This window comes from Gadus chalcogrammus, chromosome 15 (genome assembly GCF_026213295.1).
Source record: "Gadus chalcogrammus isolate NIFS_2021 chromosome 15, NIFS_Gcha_1.0, whole genome shotgun sequence".
Lineage (NCBI taxonomy): Eukaryota > Metazoa > Chordata > Actinopteri > Gadiformes > Gadidae > Gadus > Gadus chalcogrammus.
The window spans coordinates 10,816,018-10,837,837 of NC_079426.1; the positions used below are offsets into that span (position 1 = coordinate 10,816,018).

The following is a 21,820-nucleotide window of genomic DNA, read 5'->3' on the forward strand; positions in this document are numbered from 1 at the left end:
CAACCCAATCTCACACCAAAATGTTAAAGAAAATGTGTTTCCCCATTTTGTATAAAGCATATATTCAGAATCGTTTCCAATCTTGTTAAGGAATTTACATTTTTCCTGGGTTGTCGTGGTTTATACAGCCTGCGAGAAACATGCAGGCTGTAACAGGCTGAAACACGCAAACACGGTAAGGACGCACGGGGGGACGTTTCTATGATGCGCTTTTAGTAGTTCATCTTCGGAACATTACAGTTTCCCCACGGCTGACTAACGTCCTTAACATCCACCGTTGCATAATGAGTGTAGTGGAAGTGCACTATAGTTTAGTAATTGGTGCATACTACTCCTGGATATACCTTAACTACTCCTGTATAAACCTTAGTGTACTGCTCCTGGATAGACCTTTGTGTATTACTCCTGCACTGCAGGAATAACATGGGTGGCACAGCGAAGTGGGCGTTTCGTGGGATGGGCGTATCGGGTGGTGGGAGTGGCGAGTGACGTTTCAATGTACCCGCAGAAAGAAAGAAGCCATTGGCCACCAGTGCTCTTCGCTCTTCAGTTCGACTATTGCTCATGACGTATTTTTCAGGCGCCTGAGCACTGCGCGAACTTTGAAGATGGAGGATGGATCCTATTGCACTTTAGTCAGTCTGTATAATTCCGTATCTTCGAATAACCTTGAAACATAGTCTCGATATATACGTAGGATTCTACATCGATGGAGTATGGAAAAGACAGGGTGGTGGCGTTGGTAGACATGGATTGCTTCTACGTGGCAGTTGAGCAAAGAATCAACCCAGCTTTGAAGAACACACCCTGTGTGGTAGCGCAATACAAAACGTGGAAGGGAGGCGGGTGAGTCCCTACACAGTTTCTAAAACTTCATAACAAAAGCCTAACGTTACATAGTTGGACTATCCACCCGTCGAAGTGCTATTAACCAGCAGAGCAAGTCCAGGGCAGCGACAGAGGCGTTCAAGATAGTCAAGACTATTATCTTTCTGCATAGCCAGGGCAAATCCAGAATCAGACAACAAAAAAGCCAGTTAGTCAGACATTCGGCTTCGTTATGGAGTCATAACTCCAAATGGTTTACCAGAAAAATACTAGTTTTAGTGGCATACTGTCAGTTGGTTTTTGGTCTAGGATGTGATAGATTCGCCATCATTTGTAAGAAGATGATTGTTTGTATGTTGTTATGAGTGATTTTCAAAACCCTTTGAAACGACATGTCAAACTGTCATGTACATATGCATGAGTCACCATGGTTTTGATGGTATTTGTATAGCATTATAGCGGTGAGTTACGAGGCAAGGGCGTGCGGTGTCACTCGCAACATGTGGGCGGACGATGCAAAGAAACTGTGCCCAGACCTCCGTGTGGCACGAGTCCGAGAGGCCCACGGCAAGGCCGATCTCACGCAGTGAGTATTGTTGTGTTCATCAATTATTATTGTTCAATCTGGAGGTCAGTCAAACAACTAACCAACCAAACACCGATCGTGTTTCAGTTACAGGGAGGCAAGTGTGGAGGTGATCGAAGTGATGTCGCGCTTTGCAGTCATCGAGAGAGCGAGTATTGACGAGGCGTACATGGATCTTACTGATGCGGTTCAACTCCGGCTGAAGAACATGACGGCGGGCGAGCGGATGGATCCAGACCTACTGCGGAATACCTTCATCCAGGGGTTCCCACTTGCTCAGGCTTCCCCTGAGCAAGGAGTTTCTTCAGAGTCCCTGGACAAAGGTAAGACATGGGTCACTAATTTACTCTAACTTTATGAATACATGTAACACCACAGACATTACTTATTATTACAACTGTTTATTAGGTTGCTCAGCTAAATTACCATATTGAGGCTGTGTAAAGCGTTTGGCACTTCCATATAAGGCCTGGAGTATAGACACAGCGAAGGACAGTAGGCTGCTCTTACTCCAGATGTTATGCTTTCAGTGGTTGCCTGTCTTTGTAACCATCATAATTCTTGTTAACTGTCAGTAGCCTCTATATGTCCTATACTATTTAGCCTACGTTTAAGTCATTTAGCAGAGGCTTTGGTTCAGCTGGGAGTCCAACACCCTCACCACGCGACCATCCTGCCGATTATACTATTGTATGTCACACTTTACATTTGTTATGATTTGACTTAACTCATTGATGAAGCCCCAGCCTCCGTCCTTACCGGCTTGTTTTGTTGTCCCCAGAGGAGCAGCGGTCCAGGGGCCTACAACAGTGGCTGGAGACCGTCCCCCCAGCCCCGTCGGAGGGCCGTGGCTCTGCAGAGCTCCAGCTAGCCGTGGGGGCCGCCATCGTGGAGGAGATGAGGGCGGCCGTGGAGCAGCACACCGGCTTCCGCTGCTCGGCGGGAATATCCCACAATAAGGTGGGAGGCCGTGCTGGTTATTGAAACTGCCAAGATTCAACTAAGATTATAGCAGCTGTTTGTAGATGCATAGGAGACCCATTTGGTCGATTGTTTTATCTGAAGTGAGGTATAGGACAATCAAAAAGTTCAGAGCAGCGATAGGAATCAGAAAACGCAGCGTTACTGGTAATTGCATGTTAGTTTTTCTTCATGTTTTTTTAATTTACTATCCCACCTTTCCAGATTCTGGCCAAATTGTCCTGTGCCTTCAATAAGCCAAACCGACAAACGGTGCTGCCCATGGACTCTGTGGAAGAGCTGTTCAGCTCTCTACCTGTAAGTAAGATGTGAGTATACAGTTGAACCCATAGTTGAAAGCAGATGTATTTGAAATAAGCTTAAGGTATAAGGCTTTTAAAAGCCACCTAGTTGGGGTTGGAAAACAAGGCAGATCTGAATGTTTAATCCTGGACAATGTAGCATATGTTCTGCAGCTGTTTTAATTGTGTCTGAACGATTTTCTCTATTTTAGGTGGCAATCTCGATTTAATGATAATTTATTAGCTATCACCAGTCAGGTAACACAGTGCTGAATGAGCCTATGGCCCACTGACGTGGTATGTGCTATGTGTTTTTGCCCATGCAGTCGCAATCTGGGAGGGAAGCTGGGGGTGTCCATCACAGAGACTCTCGTTGTGGAGAACATTGGAGAGCTCACCCAGTTCTCCAAGGCTCAGCTGGGACAGCACTTTGGAGACAAAACGGGGTAAGACCCAGGAAATGTACAGTACTTGCAAGCTCGTCAACAACTCACCGGCTGACACCGCACATGCTCATTTGATGCCGTCTTTGTTGGTTGAACCTCTGTTTAACACCAATTGTTGTCCTTGTCTCTGCAGTCAGTGGCTCTATGACTTGTCACGGGGGGTTGATTTTGAACCAGTGAAACCCAGGCAGCTCCCAAAGTCGATTGGCTGCAGCAAAAACTTTGCTGGAAATTCTTCGCTGGGGACGATTGAGCAGGTTAGAAAAATATGTATTTTTATTCATTATTAAAAAATGTAGTAAAATAAATAACATGACAAGGGTTTGACATCAGAACTTAATTGAACATGTTTTTGTTATGATCAATTAGGACAAATGAGTGACCGATTTAACCCTCTGTGTAGGTGAAACACTGGCTGCACCAGCTGGCCCTGGAGTTGGAGGAGAGGTTGACCAAGGACCGAGACATGGTGGGTGTAAACAAACTGCTTTCTGCTGGCTGCAGATCGGGACGGGATATTTGTTGGGCTGATAAGTATTAAGGGCCGGGGTTTTGGGTTTTAACCCCAATGTCTGCAGTCTACTCTTGTTCTGTTGTTATTATCTATCGTTTTTTTTGCTGTGTTCTGGCAGAACGGGCGGGTTGCCAGGCAGTTGACGGTGGGCGTCCGACAGCTCGGAGACAAAAAGCCCAGCAGCTTCTCCCGCTGCTGCCCGCTGGTCCGCTACGACGTCGCCAAGATATCCGGCGACAGCTTCGCCATCATCAAGAGCCTCAACGCAGCGGGCCACCACCAGGCAGCATGGTAGGCTGGATCAGACCAATGACGTTGATCGTGTAGCACTTTGTTTAGGTGTCGTTTTATCATTTATACTTATGCATTGTGTAGAATAATTGTATTGTAGTGGGCAGGATAGTTGTAGTGGCTAGGGTGTTCGGCTCCTAGCCTAAAGGTACTGGGTTCGATCCCCAATGTCAAGCCTACCTGTTAGGGCTGTCACTTTTTATTCGAAGTTCGAATATTCGTTCGAAGGTGGGGTGAAAAGTTCGAATTCGAAGTGTAATTCTCCATTCGAACTGTAAAAATGCGCTATAAAGAAGAGAGCGGCGAGTGGCTTCTCCTCAATAAAGCGGCCCTCATGGATCCCCGCTTCTCCCGGTTAGTCCACCTTTCCCCTGCACAGAAACATCTCGTGACTGAAAGCCTCTCACACGAGCTCATTGAAACGGAGACCGACACTGATCGCACACGACAGGGAGAAAAGTCCGCTGCTGCGCTGGGCGCGATGGGCAGCCTGTTTGGGGACTTATACAGCACGGCTGACACAAGCAGCTGCAGCGGTAACGGCCGAGCTGCGAGACTACTTGTAATTTTCTTTCCGTAAGGAATAAAAAGAGCAGCATGCCGTGTTGGAGGTCGGCCTCACAGATTGTTCGTTTATATAGGCTGTGTGTGCCATGGACGACATGCGCTCCGCATATCGCGCTGCGAGCAGTTATTGTTAATGCGTAAAAGACAGCGGCACTTGTGTGTCGGAGCTTCCTCTTGTTGTGTTTACAAATGTGTATCAAAGATGTGTTTTTATCCTGTGCTGTTATGAATTCAGTAGGTATATGTGATTTCCACAAGAAATAAAAAGAAACACGACAACAGTTCTATGGGGGGGGGGGGTCGAATGTATTCGAATGTATTCAAATTAATTATGGACATTCGAAATTCGTTCGAATTTCATTTTTGGAAAAAGTGACAGCCCTACTACCTGTAGGCATTCAAAGAGCAGGACGCCCTAACCAAACCCCTTAGCTGTGGACATTTAGTGTTAAATCAGTTTGGATAAGAAGCATGCTTGAGTGCTGGTAATGCGTCGAGCAATACAGATATTCTATTACATGCGTTGTAAGTGAAACGTTTTTATTGGTTTTTATTTTCCAGGAGTCCAGCTCTCACCCTGCTCCACATTTCCGCCAGCAAGTTCAGCGACGCCCCCTTAGCTGGAGGAGGGATAGCCGGCTTCCTGTCTAGTGATGTCACTTCCTCCCAGGCCCTTTTCCCTGCCAGTGTTTCCCAAGGGGGGCTCGTGTCCTCCGGGCTGAGAAGCGGGAGCAGCAGCAGTGGCGGTACTCCCAGCAAACCCACCATGATCCAGTCTCTGTTCCAAAGAGCTGCTGAGAAACAGAGGCAGAGGACTGAAGGAGAAGAGGAGGAGGAGGAGGAGGAGGAAGGGAAGGATGAAGATGGAGATCAGGAATGTTTTGCGGTTTTACTCCCTCCACCCGCTTCTCGTTCGGTGGCTCCCTCCAGCGATCGGTCGGAGACCGCAGCTCCAGCTCCAAGCTCCTCCACAACACTTTCCTCCTCTCACGCCTCACCAGCGAAGGGCTCCGACGGTGGCATCTCGTCTTTCTTTCAAAGGAAAAGCATCGAGAGACGGTTACAAACGGCAGGCACCTCGAGCAAGGGCCAACGTGTTACAACCGGCCCAATAGAGATCGTCGGGGCGGTTGCCTCAGCCCTTCAGCCAGAGCACAACTCACAACCTCCCGCTCGCCCTCCTAAGGGTCAAGAGTCGAGCGTAGTGCCGGGTTCAGACGATGGACCTCCCCCTTCTCCTGGGGACCCTGGAGCCGGCCCGGACGACGAGGACCTGGTGGCCTGCGAGCACTGTGGCCACCGGGTGCTGGCCTGGGATATGCCCGAGCACAGTGACTACCACTTTGCTCTGGACCTCCAGAAGTCCTTCGCCCCTCCCTCCTCCACCACCACCACCCCCACCCCCACGGCTAGCTCCTCTCTGTCCGCTGCCTCTCCGCCGCCCGCCGCAACGGGAGCTTCCGCAACGAACCAGGCGACCCGGGGGAAGTCGAAGTCCAGAGGACAGTCTGGACCCCAGTCGAAAAGACCCCGACCCCAAGGGGGGCCCTTGGATTCTTTCTTTAAGAAGAACTGAGGATGCGTTGTTGTGGGCCACGCTCCCCAAGCGAATAGGGGTTATGGGTTTCCATGAAGAATGACTTGACTTTCTATCATAGTTTTTAGTCTTAAGGCCTATCTTGAATGTCTACATACTAAAATTAAATGCACTATTTGATACGACAACTAGGCTGGGATATTAAACTTTTTTGGATATTTATATATTTTTGTATGGAGTCTCGATTAAAGAAAATGGTGTACAAATAAAACAAGCATATTGTCCACCTTATCTTTTGTTTTGATTGATGCCTGTGTTTAGATGTATTGTACACCATCAAGCATAAGGAATATATACTTATATTTACAATCATTAGTGAGTTTTCAAATGTTTAGACGACTTGGTGTCAGGGAAATCTAGCAGAGGCCCTGAGCTAATCTGAAAAGGTCAGAGCAGTGCAGCTTTAGGTGATAAGCCTTGTCAAAGACCCACACGCACTACATTGATCAAGTATAGTAAACAACTGCCAATGTTCGTGTTAATACTTCATAACAGCTAAAGGGTTTGAACCAATGTTGACTTTTCTTGGTCATCAGGTTGGGACACGTTTCCATGCTTTCAAGGTGTTGTAAACATGTTAACCCTGACTGGTTGCCTTAAGGATAGTTAAGTTATTATTATTAAGGAGCAACTTGCTTGTTTTTGTTAATGCTTTCTACACTCAGATTAGGAGGATTCAAATCATGAGTTGAAACCATTAAACCTAATTATCTACATGTGTCAATCATCTCAAACTATATCAAGTAATACATTACTTTTATTTATGTACATCACAATATACAGTCTGGATTTGTACATAAACTTATATCATACTTCACCCGAATGATTAAAACGTTACAATCAGTCTGAACTTGAGGTTGCAAAAAAAGTGACAATCTGTGTTTGTAAAGGTTTAAAAGTATCGTGTTCTAATAAATCTTGTAAAAGTTAAAACCCCACTACAAATCTATAAAATGACTATTATTTTCCATACCGAAACAAAAAATGTAACACCTGATATGGTTTTCTAACTCCTTTTACAAACAGCTGATCATGTATTTTTGGTTGATACACATTCCTCATAATGATGACCACAAACTGCATAGCAGAGATGTAACCGAACACCTGGCATTAGTTTTTGCCATTCCCTCCCTTAATATATTTTCATTTTCATTCAGAGAGCGAACACTCTTCATTCAATCACCAAAAAACTTTCAATAATATATAAAGACAGCTGGCATGGCTCACAAAAGCCTAGAACAAAACAAAGAAACTTTTCCTCTAATTGCCTAATTGCTCGATTTTGAACAAGGACCATTTCAAAGAGTAGCACCGGACACAAGTTTTCCCTGTTAAACCTTTTTGGAGTTCAACAGCAGGTTGCTGAATAGAAGGCTGAAACAGTAGATCCATTACTAGGCACTGTGCTCTAACAGATCCTACTTAATAGCCTCAGTAACTTTCAGGGGGGGGGGGGGGGGGAGGATCCTCAAACAAAAACATATAATATTGCCACCTCAAAGGGCGGCTCTACATAGATAACGCATACTCAAAGAAGACGAATTATTGCGTTTCTTTGGGAGAAACATCCTTTTTTTTTCTTTTTTCTTTAAACCCTTCCAACTAACAAATTCAAATCTTCGTCCTTTTGTTAAGAGTGGAATGCAGTACATAGCCAGTTACGTTTTTCCTGAGCAACTAATGCACTTCTGAGATTGGCAGTAGCTTTAGGTGTTATTAGTGAGTCACACAAAACGTAATTCCGTCAAAATCGGTAATGCCCACAAAAACGTGGCCGGCCTCTGAAACTTGAAACGTAACCCCAGTGTACGGTCCTGGGATTCACACCATCTCCATAAAGTGCAGTTTCCAATCAATGAAACTCACTTCGACAAAGTCAACACACTTGTAAAACAGCTACGTCTGGTCGGACCACCTGATCAACATTCTCCATTCATGGTGCAAATGTTAGACTACACATTTTTTGTTTCATAAACACGTTTGTCTTCAGTGAGAACTAAACCAAAAGGTATTGTAGCTTCAGAAGAAGAAATGAAATGCCTCATTTCGAGATAGGCACTGTGTTGGTAAAATAGATGAGAGATGCAAGATGATACCCTGGCGTCATGACAACAACATCAACAATAACAACAGTGATGGTGGTGGCTCCTCTCTCACTCATCTTAACAAACTCTAGCTGCTTAACGTGAGTACAGGTCCGGCACCACTAGCCTTGAGTTTGTAAACAGGCGTGTGCCGTAAAGGTTTATGAGCAGATCTCTCAGTGCCGTATTGAACACTATTGTTTCAGTGCAAGTGGTTCTGGTTTGTGCATCTTTATACTTTGAAGGCAGCACTGCATCCGTTGTTGTGGGTTGAATGCCGGTGGCTTCAGTTGGTAACATTTCAACCAGGTGGGAGTAACAATTACAGAGCTTTGGTAGCAGTTCTTTCTGGTGTACCTCGCAGGGGACATGCTCTTCTTACACAATGTCCGGAGTTGCCACAGCCTCGACAAACAAGTCATAGGTACCTTTAAAATATGTTTGTGTAAGACAGAAGGAGAGGAGTTTGGTGGTCGTAAGGCTTTGAAAAAGGTACACACAAGAGGGACAAACCCAAACAACGAACAGGCGAAGCAAAAGGTCTTCTGTTTTCTGTTTGCAGAAATAGCCTGAGAGATTCCGCATCGGAGGAGAAAGCGAGATAAGGACACGGGGGAGACAAGCTGGGGAACAAAGAACCTGGTTCCAGAAGGACGGCATGGTTGTGGTTCTTTAGAGCGGAGGGTCTTTGCCGGTGGGGGGCCCTAGGCCTCGTCGTCCTCGCTGTGGGAGGGCGGGGTGGGGTGGTAGTGGGAGGCCGGCTGCAGCTTGGTGACGTGGCCGATGCCCTTGGTCACGCCCTCGCGGAACAGCAGCTTGGCCCCCACCTTCAGGTACTCCGGGTGCTTGATGAACTTGAAGCGCACCACCGCCTTCTCGCCCGTCCGCAGCTCCTCCTGTGACCCGGGGGAAGCAAGCACAAACAATGGGTTCAGACGGAGAGGAGGGGAAACGCCGGGAAAGCTGGTGTCTTTTTGTGTGATTCATAGAACTGGAAAGTAATCCACAGGATCATTTGATTCATTAAGCCGTTTGGCAACAGTAACTAGTTCAGGTATTCTCAGCAGAGGCCAGCTGCAAGGCAGGGGAACCGCCCTCGAACCCTGAGAAAGGGGGGGGGGGGGGGGGGGGGGGGGGGAGGAGTTATGACGGGTGGGTCGTCCGGAGGAGGGGCTGACCTTTCCGTGCACGGCCACGACGGTGGCGGTCTGCCTCACGTTGCCCACGTGCACCGTGACCTGGAAGCCCTTGTGGAAGGTTTTGGCGTGGAACAGCAGCACGATCTCAGCCTCAAACTGCCAGCAGATGGTGGGGTCCATCTCTGGGCTGACCATCACCATGCCCTGGGGGGGGGGGGACCACACACACGGACAGACGCTCAGTCAAGCACACAGGATCTCATTGACTCTATTCATTAGGATGAAGAATCTAATTATTTCAAAACAGACATGAGGGAAGATGGAGAGGCCCATTTGTATTGGGATGATTATTTACATCAAATCATTCTGGTTTCAAAATAGGATTCTGTTCTCTCACACACACACACAACCTTTTCGTGAACCCAAACAGACCCACAAAGAACAGACGGCATAAGTCAGTAAGAGAGACACAGACACTCTCTGGAGCTAGACGACGACAAAAACACACACACACACACACACACACACACACACACACACACACACACACACACACACACACACACACACACACACACACACACACACACACACACACACACACACACACACACACACACACCCTCTCCCTCTCCCTCTCCCTCTCCCTCTCCCTCTCCACCTAGAGAAGCTCAACCCAGACCACCCCATCCCAGCGGCGCCGTACCTTGCGCAGTAAGGCGCGGTCGAAGCCGCCCAGGGCCAGCGTGGCGGCCTGGCCGGCCCTCAGCACCCTGCACCCAGAGCGGTTCCTCTGGATGCTCTCCACCGTCAGCTTGTGGAACTGGCCCGAGTCCGTGGGCCCTACCACCAGCTGCTCCCCCTCACGGCAGATACCACTAAACGGAGGAGGGGGGGGGGGGATAGAGGAGACCAAGGTTACAGCTAAGACAGGGGGGGAAGTATAGATAAACATGTGGTTGATGAAAAGGTAGGAGAGCAGCCCTCCAGCGCTCTGACCTGTAGAGAGTTCCCCCGACCACCGTCCCCACCTCGGGCACCGTGTAGATCTCATCCACCTGGGACGGATCAGAGGTCAGGTTAGTACTCCACGAGGCACATAACCTGCTGTACGCCCCCTCCATGTCGAATCAAACCTTTCACATTATGGCTTCATCCATTGCCGTCTTCTCGTAGTGTGTGTATTCGTGTGTGTGTGTGTGCGTGCGTGCGTGTGTGTGTGTGTGCGTCGCACCTGGAACTCTGTGAGCTGCTGCATGAGCTCCTCCTGCTCCTTGCTGTTGCTGAGGGGAGGCAGGATGTTGAAGAAGACCTTGAGGTGCTCCAAGCTCTCCCCCGACACGTTGGACAGGGTGAAGATGGGAGTGATGCTGGGGAGGAGAGCCACACGCACGTCAACACACTGCCGCCTGTTGAAATGTGTGTCTTCATACTGTGGTAGTATTGCATGTAAACTGAATAATGCGTGTCTTTGTACTGTTTACTGTGTAATACATATGTTTTATAACACTGTACAACGCGGTCTCAATACTGTATACTTTATAATGTTTTATAACACTGTACAACGCGGTCTCCACACTGTATACTGTATAATATGTTTTATAACACTGTACAATGCGGTCTCCATACTGTATACTGTATAATATGTTTTATAACACTGTACAACGCGGTCTCCATACTGTATAATATGTTTCATAACGCTGTACAACGCAGTCTCCATACTTGGGCGTCTGGGCGAACTGCTGGGCGGCGGCGACGGCGTCGTCGGGGCCGCCCACCACCAGGGGCACCTTGTTGCAGCCGGGCTGCTTCAGCACGCGCTCCAGCTGGCGCACGGTGCGCTCCACCGTGGCCCGCGTGCACAGGTCCACCTTGGTCACCACGATGAAGATGGGCACCTTCAGCGCCATGGCCAGGCCCAGGTGCTCCCGGGTGGTGCCCACTGCAGGAGGAGGAGGAGGAGGAGGAGGAGGAGGAGAGGGTGGTGGAGGAGGAGGTGTTCAAAACGCAATTCAGGAATGTTCAGGAAGGACTTTTTAAACTAGCTGTTAGCAGAGGAGCCCTTGGTGTATGTGTGGGTGTGCATGTGTATGTGTTTGTGCACATTCATCGTTCGCACGCTCGCTCGCACTCACGCACGCACACGCACACACACACTTTCTGCAAGTCATGAGCAAGTCATTCGGCAACTGTTAGATTAGAATCGAGAGCAAACCTGATAGAGCAACATTTAACGATGTACTGCAACATTTAGAAAATAACTAGAATAAAACCCTGTATATATTTAGTAGAGCTATGAAGGATACCACCAGGTAAAGAATCACAGCAGCCGCAATTTTAACAATGAGAGAAAAAGTAAACAGTCATCTCGAGAGACAGGACCGACTTCAGGTGAAGAGGTTGCCTGTGATGACAGGGAGACAACAAAGCGCCGATCTCAATGTGTCAGTGAACACAGGTCGCAAGGGTAAGGAAACAGCATAGACTCAAGGGACAGGCCAAATCAACCATGACTCATCCTGATTTCACGAGGGAATGTTGTTTCTTGAGAACGCTGCCCTGACCTCTACCTGCTGCTTAATAGATATGCATCTAAACAAATTCAGTGCAAGTTGCTTTGGATAAAGGCAACTTGCATCAATGAATAGCAAATGTCTACCCACTGCAAAAAAAAAATGACCTATCAAGCTAAGATAAACAGCCTAGGGGGGATGATCGGTGATATGTGGGACCATGTGGCATTCAGGTCAAAGCAGCGGTGGGATTTAACATGTGGCCATGTTGCCAAGTAATAGAGCACGGTGTAGGTGTGTGATGGAAAAACAGCAGAGCGGGCCTATGCTTTGCACTTTATATAGAACTCAGCCATCCGTGTCTCTCAAGGGTGAGAGACGGGACACCTAAACACCCTTGTACATGCTGACAAGAGACTCGAGATACAGTGACCTTCTCTCCCTCCCACCTGCGTCAGCTGACTGGGAGACTGTTTGCGCAGACATCAGCACGACCAGCTGGCCTAAGACTGCATGCCATTGGCCATATTCCAGACAGGTTCTTCCTGTCTAATGTCCCGACCCTAACCTTTGCTTTTTATATGGAAACTTGATCATTAGGATGAATATAACTTTTTACAATCAAAATAATTTTTTCGATTTGTATGATTTGTATCTTGGCCTACGTTGTGAATGAGATTAAAGTCTCTGCTAAAACTTAAATGATAAATGGGGTGTGGGATGAATTTAGCAGGTAATTCCCCTGTTGTACTGTCTCTGCGTCCCAACGAAGTATGCATTACGCAGATAGGTTCCACTGTTTCATCATTGAAACCACAGCTCTTGGGTTGCAACCACTGTGTCTGTGTGCCTGCATGTGTCTGTGTGTGCAAGCGTGCGTGCGCTTGTGTATTTTAGGATGGTTCTCATACTTGACCCAGTAATCTTGCACAACTTTTTGTTGCATAATACAGTATATATGACTTCACATTTAGATTATAAACTATGATTATGGCTCGGAAAAGCGGAAGTATATATACGAGAACGTACACGGACTCGGTGCACAAATAAACAGTATTGTCAAAGAATATGTAGAATTTTCGATGTTAGGAACCTAAAAGATGGAAAAGAGTGTCGACCTAGGTCATTTAGACTAGCTATTAAGTTATTTAAAGGGCACCATGTGTAGATCGCATAGCGCTGGTGTAAAATGTCACTTGCGCTATTCTGGCTGCATGCTGCATGGAGCGTGCTTGATTGGATTGTATTAATTTCTCTGCACATGAATGACAGCCATCTCATCAACACGTTGTTGGTTTTCCCTAGTGTTGTGTATGTTTCTGGGTCTTTGTTGGCTCAGCCCTCCAGGCCATTTGAGCAGGGGACAAACAACACCCAAGTCCACCCCTGGGCACTTTGTTGCATTGTGTGACATAGCACAGTGACTGTAGTGGTTGCACTTGGACAGCCTGTTACTCTGCATGTGTAGAACAAATATGGCTGCAGAAGTGGCTGCACCTCTGAATATATAACCGTCGATAAACATATTATTTACTTAACATCATAAGTAAATAATAAGCATTGGAGGCACCTGAGGCATATCAACATGACAGAGGGAGTAGCCATATTGTATTTTAAAGGAGGAACAGTATGAATATGTCCATGTCCTAACATAACAGAGTTTAGGATAGAAAATTCTGATACACATTCATACTGACACACGTGTCCAACATTCAGTAATTTAGCAGACGGTTTCTGCAGCAGAAATAACTACGTCTTTACAAAATGCCATATGAATGATTTATAAACAACAACAACAAGTAAATAAACAACCGAAACGCAAGCCATTTCGGAATGGGGTCAGGGGTGGGGTAGGGACCCGGGGCGGGGGGTGTGTTGTTTACGTCAAGTCAGCCCCACTAAAAGGTTTCAGGTTCCTCAAATGAGGACAGATTGACCAGGAGACCGTAGTGTGTTACAACATTGTACGTGGCTAGGGTTGAGTTATTTATAGGGAGTGTTGGGGGGGTGCCGGGTGGGTGGTGATTGGGGGAGGGAGGGCTGGGAAAAAGGAGCCGATGGAAAAAGTATGTGACAAAGAATCCTTTCATTCTTGTTTAGTTAGTTGTTGGTATAGTACTTTCAGATTTGTGACGGGGCAGATAAGAGCAGCTTGGAGATACAGCATGCACTGGCATAGAGGGGAAGGGTTGTCAGGTGTGACCAACAAAAGCAGACTTTATACCGCATGTGTTGGGTGTGGGCAGGCCGATGCTTCATCAAGCCGAATTCTCTGCCTGATATTGAAATTATGCTCCAATCCCTCCCGGAAAGTTCTAGATTCAATCCCCAAGTTCCCCACTGCTGACCTATAGTCAACCTTCAGCAGGATGGCCTAGGGCCTACCAGCTACTTAATGAAGTGTATCCTATTTCACCGTGGATGAAGGTGTAAACTTGTGAGTTGTAACTAGCAGCAACGGTAAACATCAATCGTTGAGCCAAACCAAACCTACCAATGCCGGTGTTTGCACTGACGACCAACATGGCAAAGTCAGGGCAGTAGGTGGTGAGGCCGAAGATGGTGGTCTTCAGGTACTTGTGGTGTCCTGCCAGGTCGATGAAGGTGATCATCTTAGAGGCGCTCTCACAGATCTGCTCCGCTGTCCGCGACTCGCTGTAGTTCACCACCTGGCGGCACCAGGGAAGGACAAACGGGGTTACGGCCATCTTTCTAAAGGATTCATTGTCACGCGAGCACCTCGGTTAGATTATGCGGTCAAATTTATTAGGACCCCCGAGATCACCTGAGCCTCATTTGACAGCTGATTCCCGAGATATATATAAGGAAGAGCATGTGCGTTGGAGGGCGGCAGTAGCTCAGGAGGTAGAGCGGGTAACCTGAAGGTTGTTGGTTCAATCCCCGGTGTCCTTGAGCAAGGCACCCAACCCTGACTGTTAGCTCCAGACGAGCTGGCTGTCGCCTTGCAGTGTGTGAATGGTGAATGTGAGGCAATATTGTAAACCGCTTTGGGTGGCCAATGGTTAGAAAAAGCGCAATATAAATGCAGTCCATTTACATTGTTCACACATTATGGACGTCTAATACACAGGTTCTGCCTCCTGCAAGCTGTACCCAGGCGCTGTTCCTTGTCTTAAGTAAACAGTATCTCCCAATCTGTGTGAACTTGTCTAATGCGTCTTATCTCCTGTTGTCTGTTGCATGTCTGAAAGGACAATACAAATCATCTCCGTTCCTCATTCTCCGGAGTTCAAACGGAGCTCATGTGTGACAGACCTATCAGAGTAGGAATTAGTCTAAGGCCGTGTACACATCTAGCGGTTTTTTAAATCTGCCAGCGCTTGTTTTACATTATATTCCTATGGAGCAGAGCGCCTCTGGAAAAAGTCACGGCCGTTTTTTTAAACACCTATCCCAGCGTTTCTTTCTACCATACGGAGCGTTGAAAAAAGTTCAACTTTCAGGAAGAAAGCGGCTGACGTCAGGCGTCTTTTGGGCAACTGACCAATCACAAGCGGAACATAGACACTTCGTCACGAAGGAAACTCTCAACTATCAAAACAAGAAACAATGGCAGACAAATCACTCTAGAAAGTGCCGTCGGAGCGATTAATAGTTGTAATTACAGAACATGTTGAGATCTACGACATGTCTAATGGGCTCTAGCATGGATACGTTTTAGGGTCTAGAATGGGTTTGTTGCTAGGCGATAGAAAAAACGCTCTCGGCGCTTTTAGGGAAAAAAAAACGCTGCCAGCTTTTCTTTTTGTTGAAAAACGGTCGGCTCAACTTTTCCCCATTACAAAAAACGCTAGATGTGAACACTGCCTTAGTCTTCAGGCGAACTAATAAAAACCTCTTTGTTGAGCAGGTGCACGTAGAAGGCTATATTCACAAGAGAACTGATATACAACAGTATCTATCTATGCACTCGATTTGAAGGAGGGAAAACACATGCAAATGCATTGCCAGGTGGTAGACAGGATGCCAGGTGACCGACAATGGAGTCCTTCAAAAATAAACTAGATGACCTTGGTCGACACTGGCTTTCCGCCAAAACAGCTGGGACATTTCCTTGTCATTTTTCCCCTATACATGTCTCATTCAGCTTGAGAACTGTGGTCTGGTTTTAGCCTCTCAACTGTTGTGTACTTACCATCCGATATGCAACATTGGAGGGAAACTCACATTTTGTGACATGGACCCCTACAAACTCTACAAACCACCACCGCTTCTTCATCTTTATACCTCTAAAAGATTTCCCATGGCTGTGCGCTGATAAAACATTGAACATGACTGGAAGAGTCCTCACCTCCCCTTTGCTGTTGAAGCCAAGGATCTCAAAGCTGATGCTGGAGGTGCGACCGGTCTGGATCTCGTGGAGGTGTCTGAAGAGGTTGAGCCTGGCTCTCCCCCGTCCATTGTCCAGCTCCCCTTGCGTCAAGACCCCCAACAGGGTGGACTTCCCCGAGTCCACGTTTCCCAAGACGGCGACCCGCAGGTCCAGGAACTAAAGAGCGGACCAGAGGCACTTTATGAATCCCAGGTGTGGGGATGTCACAGTCAGCAGAACACGTGAGACAATCCCATGGAATAGATACTTGGAGAAATAGATAAATACTTTACTTATCCTAAAGGAAAGTTTATCAGTACCAGAAAACAAGACAAAAGAAAAAAAAGACAAGATAAAATAGGCTGAGGATGCAAAATTGTATTTAGAAAAAGCTATGCTACACAATATAAGGCAAAGCACATGCTTGAAACTGAGAGACGATCTGGTGAAACGCAAGAAGGCTGGTGACTTGAGTTTCAGACCACTGACCTGCTGGTCATCTGGGACCTTGCGGATGAGCACCTCTGCGATCTTACGAGGATCGTCAGAGTCGTAGTCCACCTCACACTCTCTGAGCACAGTGATGTCCGCTCCGACTCTGTGAACATTATTTAGCGCTAATATCACATCTTTAAAATTTCACCCCTTATGGTCACTTGGAATTTGTGTCCATTTAATCCAATGTTGATTGACTGCTTGGGATTAAGGCCTCTATTAAATGACTACATGTTAACAGTTTTATATTGGATAGAAGCGTCGGCTAAATTAATGGGTAATTGCAATGTAAACAGATCGATTTCTTAGTCTTACTTCTCAGCCATCCTGTGGAGGGTTTCGAGCGACGTCCTCATGTCCTCCTCCGACAGGCCCACCAGCATGCCGTTGTCCTCCACGCCGATCTGGTAGACCGCCTCGCCACGGCCCTCCTGCAGCCGCCATTTCATCTGCGTGGCGAGGTGCTCAAAGCGGTACTGCGTAGGGTTTATCAGCTTCAACTGGACACAGACACAAAGAAGAAGCCTTCCTTAATCGAAGCCTTCCTTAATCGAAGCCTTCCTTAATCGAAGCCTTCCTTAATTGTGTGTGTGTGTGTGTGTGGGGGGGGCAACCTCTGAGCAAGTTGCTCCTATCTGCATACCCTTATCTGATAGAAAATGTTGAAACACTGTGTTGCATTTCGTGAAACCACCTGCTAAATGAAATATGTGGTAAGAAAGACAAGACAGTGTTGGTTTATCTGACAGGGGAAGGAAGTGCCCTTTCTACAAATGTTCTTGCCAATCAATAGTGGGGTTGGATTTCCTGAAAGGAGCACTTAAACAGTCGGCCTGCACTACCAAACATAAAATATCAACAACAAACATGTTCTCTACATGAAGTAGGCATGAGAGATTGAAACCATAAAACATTTAGAAAAGTAGAAACATTTGACAGTGCATATAGTAGAATATATTTGGGGAATGGCTCTTCATTAAAAATACCGTGGAACTATTGAACCTGTTCCTAAATCCATCTAGTTCTTTAATAATTTATTTTGGTTCATTTAGTTCAGGCCAGTGCTTTTGCTTACCTTGTATTCTATATTTCCTTCTTCTGCCTGGGAGAGAAAGAAGAGGGTGGGGTGGGGTGGGCAGGGGCAAAGTAAGTCATCCAAAAACAAAACAATACACACAATTGACTTGATAAAAGATAGAGTCGCAATCACACAACAGCTAACACTTTTGCTTCTATAGGCTTTCAACGTATTGTTTGCTCCCCCCCAGCCCTACAAAAACAATGTGTACAATTGAAAAGGAAAGATGTCTCTGCATCACTATCATTTTTAGGATTTCTTTATCAGAAACAGGAAGGAGAGACAAGCTGAGACATGTTTAGACCAATGACCGACTTGTGTGGGTGAAACACAACACTTCTAACAATATTATTCATAAGAAGCTCTTCTTCCTCACTTCAACAAAGCCCAAATTTGTAAACAGAGCAATTTGTCTTAACGATGTAACGTTAGCAGTGCGGACAATGTCTACAATAAACACACCGTGGTTATCGATGTTATTCTCCGTAGCGCTACTCTTGATTACGTGTCACTGATTTGCCGGCAGAGTAACTTGCTGAACGGCTGAACGAGAGACTCTGAATGAAAGATAAACATGCCACCGACCGATCACCATATCACTGTAAAACAGTGACCATTCATTCTGTCGTACTGACTTTGGACAAATTAAACTACTCAGATGAATCAACAGTGTTAGCTCTGACATGCTAGCAGCTGTTGGACCAGGGTCCCCTTACCTCTGGAGGGAGATACGGGGGGTAGTGACCCGGTTTCGAGTGTCGTGTCGTCCGAGCCTTGGCTCTCTTGTTGTTCTTCGCACCGCTGGCCTTTTTAGAAAGCGCCCCGAAGCCGTTTAGTGGATTAAACCCAACTTCTTGAGACCCCGACCCGTTCTGTCCAGAGCCTGGAGCAAAAAGCTCTGATATCCGCGTCTCCATTTCTTTGGGACTTTCGCTAGCCACTATTCGGGTTAATCTTTCCTAAAAAGATTAAAGGGTACGTTTGCAGAAGTATATACAGGCATATATATTCATATTCCTTCTCCCGAACAGAAAACAAAGCTCATACCCCCCCCAACTCTAACATCACAATAACAACACTGCAGGGGGCTGGGTTTTGAGTTGACTATGCACTGACGTCACATTTAAAACGAAGGGTGCGTTCTATTTCCTTACAGTGTGCGGCCTGGAGGGCGGGGAATGCATTTATTTTAGATGAGGCTGAAACTCCGTTCGTTTTGGTGGATCCGTTGGACAAAACCATACGTTTATTTGTGTTATAGGGTTTGCGTCAGCCGATTGTGAAAATTGTAGTATTAAAATTGTGTGAAATTAATGGTGCAAAAAGTTTAAACAATATACATCGATGTAAACGAGTCAACCGATACAATTTTAATTTAATTGTTTTGATACTAAGATGCTAAGAAAGCGTTATCTTCAATATTTGACTATTAATACAACAGCAGCAATATACCTATATAGTTCACTCATCTCCTGACAAATTATCTTTGATAAGTTATGCATGTGTCTTATTTCTTTCCCCCATTTATTAATAAAACAATTTTTGTCCAAAGCAATAAACCTTAAGATATGAACTGTTGTATAGTGCCACTGCCTGCAATTTAATGGTTTTAAAAGAGGCTACCGGGAAAAACACAAGGTTTCGGCCCCATCCACACGAAGCCGAAACGGGCGAAACCGTTTTTTTACGGTTTCGATCTATCCGGTTTTGGACTATCTCCGTAAAGACGGAGTCAAGCGAAACCAAGTACAATCTGTAGAAACGCTGTAGTACACATTCCAGGCCCATAAGAGGCGCTGCTTCTGCTACAGAAATCCAGAAGAAAAATAAATAAGAAGAGGAGGCGAGCATGCGCATAAAGAGTGAGACTCCGCGGGCTCAACAGTCTCTGGGTGTGTTCGAAATTACTTACTAATTACTACTTACTACCTACTCAATACTTGGCTTACTTCTCGAATCCTTAAATAATGATTGAGTAATCCATTTGAGTAATCGACGTTCAGAAGACCGTTCTTACTTAACCACCTCAGATGACGTGAATCAAATGACGTGTCAATAACCTACCGGCCGGGCGCCGTTAATAAATATTATAAATAAATATATAAACGTCACATTCAACGTCACAGTACACCTTCAACCTAAGGATTTGCGGTGATATGTTAAAACAATTATTAAAAAAATGATTAATTATTTTATATTTTTCTTGTCTATTGTCTGATTTTCCCGCGTTTCCTCTTCTTTGTCCGTAATGCTAGATTGCCAGTTAATACAGAATATATACCTACCTGCATACCTAGCCTACAGATAAAAAGACCGATAGATAGATAGATTTAGTTAGATTAGACAGACAGCCTTTTACATTTCCATTTTTGATTTAGATTTTCGTTGTTTTATTGTTTTTTTATCATCGCGTTCGTAAAATGTACCTGACCAGCCGTAGGAGAGCCGCAGCAGCACGGAGACGAAGGAGGGAGTCAGCTCGCCGTCGATACATGGTTGCCATGTACGGACATTTATGTTGTAGTACTGAAGTAAGTACCCTATTTGTTAGGTAAACTGTATCAAAGTGCTGTCAACAATTGATAAGAGAGTATGGCAATCCTAGATTACTATCTATTTGAGCGTCTAGAACACTGCTTCATATTGAATGTATGATTATAATTTACATGTTGGTGCAAGAGGGCCATATTGCAGACTGAACATTCATGTTCCCCTGGTGCGCCTCTACTTTGATGACGGTGACCTAAGGAAGGACTTCCGCCTTTCCAGGCCTACGCTGGATAGCCTGGTCCACCGTCTCCAGGGGCCGGTCGACCACGGGTGGGGGAAGGCCTTTGAGGTGCTGGTGTTCCTGTTCTGGCTGGCGTGTGGAACGTCCTATCGAGTGGTGTCGGAGGCCTTCGACATTCCCCGCACGACATGCCACGATTTGGTCCACAGGGTGAGCAAGACATCCAGCTGGCAGGATCCCCGGCTTTTGGCAATGTGGCAGGGGCCATTGATGGATGCCACGTTCGCATTGTGCCCCCTGGAGGCTTTGCTTCAGATTACTTCAACCGAAAGCTGTTCCACTCTATACAGTTCCAGGCCATCTGCGACCATGAAGGTCGCTTTTTGGACGTGCACGTGGGCTTCCCTGGCTCGGTGCACGACGCCAGGGTCCTGAAGAGCAGCCCTTTTTTCGTGCACCAGCTTTACCCCCCTCCAGGTTGGTGCCTCCTTGGCGACGGAGGGTATCCTTGCCTGGCTCAGCCGAACCGTCTGCTGACCCCCTACCGGGAGCCTGTCCGCAACGCTGTCCAGGGCCGCTATAACGCGAAGATGTCGAGGGCAAGGTGTGTGGTGGAGAGGGCCTTTGGGGTGCTGAAGACCAGGTGGCGCTCCATATTTTTAAAGGCCCTGTTTTCCTGTTCTTCTGGAACATGATTATTGTTGATTTTGTTGATTATCTTGTAAATAGAAAAAAATAAAAAACATAAAAAAAATGTTTATTTACATTAAAAAATGTAAATAGTTATAGCACACAAATGTAAATAGATATAAATGATAACAAATAAATGTACATAGTTATATATATATATTTTTTTTTACTTCAGTTTGATTTTTCTGATCAGTTTTATTTAGATCTAACATGATAACCAATTAATGTACATAGTTATATTGATATCTCTTTATTCTAGCCAAATCAATGCTTGTTATTGTACATATTTGGCATGTTTTTCATTCACCTTTGATTTTTCTGATCAGTTTTAATTAGATCTAACATGATAACTAAATCATAAATTAAATCATTTAATTATATTATATTTCAATATCATGTTATTACTGCCTCCCTTTACTCTTTATAATCCTTCAGAATTATCTGCAACAAAAGAGGAAACGGTTCAAATTTACTTTTTATTTATTTATTATTTTTTGTTATGGCCTCTAAGAGGGCAAGCAGCCTTTCCTCCCTGGCCATATTGTCCCTGTCCCTCTCTGCTCTCTCTCTTCTTTCCTCCCTTTGCCTCGCATCCATCCATTCTCGCCACTCTCTCTCCTTCTGTCTTCCTCTCTCTTTTCTCTCTCCTTCCTCTCTTCTCTCTGT

At 46.0% G+C, this 21,820-nt stretch overlaps 3 protein-coding genes across 3 annotated transcripts; 2 read left to right on the top strand and 1 right to left on the bottom strand.

The window, feature by feature from the left end:
* Nucleotides 1-526: 526 nt before the first annotated feature.
* polh (polymerase (DNA directed), eta) lies at nt 527-7,049 on the top strand. Its single transcript, XM_056609139.1, has 10 exons — nt 527-846; nt 1,280-1,414; nt 1,502-1,737; nt 2,196-2,374; nt 2,600-2,703; nt 3,003-3,122; nt 3,256-3,379; nt 3,526-3,591; nt 3,755-3,927; nt 5,056-7,049. Exons 1-10 carry the CDS (start codon nt 710-712, stop codon nt 6,068-6,070), a joined length of 2,289 nt encoding a protein of 762 aa, XP_056465114.1. The 5' UTR covers nt 527-709; the 3' UTR covers nt 6,071-7,049.
* On the bottom strand, nt 5,952-18,839 carry LOC130404432 (GTP-binding protein 2-like). The gene is made up of 12 exons (XM_056609140.1): nt 18,450-18,839; nt 17,731-17,757; nt 16,971-17,155; nt 16,650-16,758; nt 16,140-16,337; nt 14,322-14,496; nt 11,037-11,256; nt 10,549-10,684; nt 10,314-10,372; nt 10,021-10,192; nt 9,354-9,518; nt 5,952-9,071 (listed from the first exon to the last, which is right to left on the bottom strand). Exons 1-12 carry the CDS (start codon nt 18,648-18,650, stop codon nt 8,880-8,882), a joined length of 1,839 nt encoding a protein of 612 aa, XP_056465115.1. The 5' UTR covers nt 18,651-18,839; the 3' UTR covers nt 5,952-8,879.
* A 1,150-nt stretch (nt 18,840-19,989) lies between these two features.
* On the top strand, nt 19,990-21,250 carry LOC130404816 (putative nuclease HARBI1). The gene is made up of 2 exons (XM_056609731.1): nt 19,990-20,264; nt 20,482-21,250. The coding sequence occupies exon 2, from the start codon at nt 20,653-20,655 to the stop codon at nt 21,157-21,159; it is 507 nt and encodes a 168-aa protein (XP_056465706.1). The 5' UTR covers nt 19,990-20,264; nt 20,482-20,652; the 3' UTR covers nt 21,160-21,250.
* The last annotated feature ends 570 nt before the right edge of the window (nt 21,251-21,820 follow it).